The 3,550-nt window shown below is 35.8% G+C and overlaps 1 protein-coding gene across 2 annotated transcripts in view; it reads left to right on the top strand.

Moving 5' to 3' along the window:
• Nucleotides 1–2,394, top strand: part of LOC136831271 (protein tramtrack, alpha isoform-like) — a 638,889-nt gene extending 636,495 nt beyond the window's left edge. For both annotated transcript variants that reach the window (XM_067091372.1, XM_067091371.1), the window contains 2 exons: nt 1–183; nt 792–2,394. The exon at nt 1–183 is cut by the window's left edge and continues 102 nt beyond it. In XM_067091372.1, the coding sequence (XP_066947473.1) occupies nt 1–183; nt 792–1,520 (912 nt within the window). In that variant the 3' untranslated portion in view covers nt 1,521–2,394. The remainder of the gene's footprint in view (nt 184–791) is intronic.
• The last annotated feature ends 1,156 nt before the right edge of the window (nt 2,395–3,550 follow it).

Genomic DNA, 3,550 nt, shown 5'->3' on the forward strand with positions numbered 1-3,550 from the left:
CTTCTTCGCCCCGTCACTCAAAACACCACTGTGCTCTTGCATCAGCAGCAGCTTCCTGTTACTATTCCTTTGTCAATACCACATCCAGTAATCGCCATAAGGGAACCTCAGCCCAAACCTCAGCCTCCTCCACTGAGAGAGCCGCCACCATTAATGAAGATTGCTCAGAATATTCCCACATTGGTGAGTCATTACTTTCCTTGCTGAGCCTCATTTGGAAATAGACATACTTTTGCTATAGCGGCTAACTTTTCCAAGGTTTTGTAAGAATTGATAAGTCTTAAAGTGAACTTTTACGTAAGGCATGTCAGTAAAACGTAGTCAGTGATTTTCATTATCATCTCTAATTATGAAATTAAAGATGATAATGATATTCAAAAATAAACTTAGGCACTTTTCTGTCATTTTTTTTTTATTTTGAAATTAAAAGCTTGTCATTGTGCTGTACTTCAGTGTGATTTATGGTTCGTCTTTATAACATAGGTAATAATTTAAACACTGATAGAGTTATCTGATGAATGTTAGATTTTTTAGGCCTATCTAGTTAGCCACAATTAATGTGAGGTGCGTGATACAATGCTGTATTATTTTAAGATTAGATTTGGAAAGTCTGTTGTTTTTTCAGGACAAGAAAGTAACTGCTTCCATTCATCAAACTAACTATAGTGATCAATAAATGTTTATTGCTTGAAGAGGTATTTAAGGTCATATGAAAATTGTGTAACTAATTTTTTATTATCGCTTTGTTCAGATGAGCAAACTTAAATAAAACTTAGGGTTCCTTTTTCCAGGTAGAGGAATGTGAGGGCAGCAGGGAACCTCCACGTGGTATGGTGAAAGACATGCAGGCAAGCCGAGGGAACAGCCATCTCATGGTGACAGCCCCTCCATCCTACCATTCGCATAATATGAGTTTCGAAATACACAATCAGCATTTAGGACCTGTTTTAGTAAATACTGGATCGCCTATACAAATAAGTTCAACCTCAGCTTTTAGCCAGCCTAAGCGTCAGCATAATGGTGCTGTGAAAAACCACAGTAATAATAAATTCAAAGGTGATGCCATTTGGTATGACAGTGAAAAGCCCCTTAATCTAAGTGGTGCTCAGTTGTCTCCACTGAAGCATCCTGATTATTCAAATAATGAAGATCCTTTCCTTGGGAAAATAGTAACAAATCGCAAGAAGAGACTTCGGGGTCCTAAGTCTTGGGAATTCCTTGTTAGGCTACTGAAGGATCCTACAACAAATCCCAACCTCATTCGATGGGAAAATGAAGCTAATGGCATTTTCCGCTTAGTCCAGCCTGCAATCATAGCCCAGAGATGGGGTAGAAGGACGGGAAAACATGCCAGTGAGAATCTCAGCTATGAGAACTTTGCTAGAGGCCTCAGGTACCATTATGCCACAGGAGCACTGAAACCAGTATCAGAGAAAAGTTTTGTCTATCGATTTGGCCCCAAAGCACTCAAATCATTGCAGGAAGGTAACAATGTAGTTTTTTCTCAAACATTGGTTTAAACCTTGGCTATGTTTTGTGAGAAAATGGTGCATATTCTGGCTTCAGCAGTACAAGTATCGACCTTGAAAGATGCTTGTGTAGAAGCCATTCTTTTTGATTTTCCTATCAAGGTTGCTGACTTGACTACCTATTTTCATAGTCTGTTCTCCATTATCCTCCTTATGGTTTATTATCTGTGTTGTCCGAGAGGTTCTTCCCAGACTCCGGTGCCGTAACTCTTGTACAATATATAGGCTGTTCCTATTAAATTTTGTAATACTGGATCTCGAGTTTCATGTGCTGTATTATATTTATGATATAAATAAATATTCTTCCCTATGGATCCTCATGTTATTTTTGCGCTTTCAAGTGCTCATGGCTTGTTGTAATTTCAAGATGCTCTTCAGAAAAATGTTGTCCACTTAGAGATCTCAGTTCCTTCTGACAATAGCTTGATGTAATTTTTTTTTGCTAAGTTTCAGTGTTAGCAAGTGCAATTGTAAGTGCTCTGCTAACACGAAAATAGCCAACAGCTGAAGATATGTTTTCTAAAATAAAATGACTGTGATGTAAACTATCTCTATTAATAGTTCATTAGCTAAGTAGAGATATGATAAGTGCCTCTCTTATTGCATATGCTTGACGTGCCTTAGACAGAACCCTTTTGTAAATAGAAGTGTTTGTTAGCAAATCCCCATTATGAGATGGTGGGGTAAACTCAGATAATTTATCGTCTCCTAGCAAGAGGAGAAAGACGTTTGCTCCAGTGGATCAAAAGACTGATAATTTATTCCTTAATCTGAAAATTAAGGCTCTTTGACTGTTATATATTTGTTATGTTGTTTTATTTTATCAAGATTCTTATTATTGAGTAAAATAAAATGTATGAATATTTTATTTGTCTGATGAACCCTTTGTTGGTGGCGTATTATTTTTAAATTATTTTGTTGCTTCGCTCGTCTTTTTTTATTACGCAACGTACAATTCATCCACAAGCCCTTGACCTGTAGAAACCTATTACTAATCGGTAACAAAATTATTACATTTCTAACAGAGTAAAACCTGAACTGAATAATCCGTGTCCAAAAGTGTGAAGCCCAGAAGACCTCAAGACAATAAAAGAATTCATCATCATGAATTTTTATATGAATCTAGTCTTCTTTGACTTTTCATGCTCACTCTATGTGCTGAATAATGATTAAACTTAAACCACTAATTTTTGTTTAGTAGTTTGATGTTAATTTCCGTTCCCCCCTTGTATCCATTTAGAGATTTTTGGTTTAGCCCCTTGAGAGTCTAGAAATATGGCCTCGTAGTATGGTGAATAATTTGATTATTATCGAATTTGTATTTATACAATTTTGAATAATGAACCAGCATGTTTCTTACCTCTTGCCCCCTAAAATTTTTTGTTTGCCAACCTTAGGTAGTTTATTCTATTGATCATCACGTTTATTTCTACCTATATTAATACTGAAACGTTTTATAAATAATATGGGGTCCAGCCTTGCCATCCTACTACAACTTGGCTATTTGTAACAACTTGTCGAAAAGGACTTGACTAATATATACGAGTGTGTGGATATATATATATATATATATATATATATATATATATATATATATATATATATATATATATATATATATATATATAATATATATATATATATATATTTTGTGTGTGTGTGTGTGTATATGTATATATATGCTACTTGTTATATTTTTGAGCTATTGACATTTATTTAAAATGCTCCTGGAGAATAAGGCTACTTTTGAGGGAATATGCAACATTCGCGGACCCACAACAGCCTTCAAGAGATTAGAACCATCAGCTTCCAACTCTCCCTCAAGGTCATCAAGCTCTAAAATGTCAGCCTCTCCACCTGGGTGATTCTTGTAGGTGTTTTAGACTGGGAGAAAGAGGTCGAAGGGTCATTGCTGGTGAAGGAGTGGCAGTGAAAGATGAGCAGGAGACAACTATTTAAACAGCTTTCTTAGATCGTAAAGGACTGGCTATTTAACAGATTCCGGCTTTTTTAGGTAGTTT

This window comes from Macrobrachium rosenbergii, chromosome 48 (genome assembly GCF_040412425.1).
Source record: "Macrobrachium rosenbergii isolate ZJJX-2024 chromosome 48, ASM4041242v1, whole genome shotgun sequence".
NCBI classification, from domain to species: domain Eukaryota; kingdom Metazoa; phylum Arthropoda; class Malacostraca; order Decapoda; family Palaemonidae; genus Macrobrachium; species Macrobrachium rosenbergii.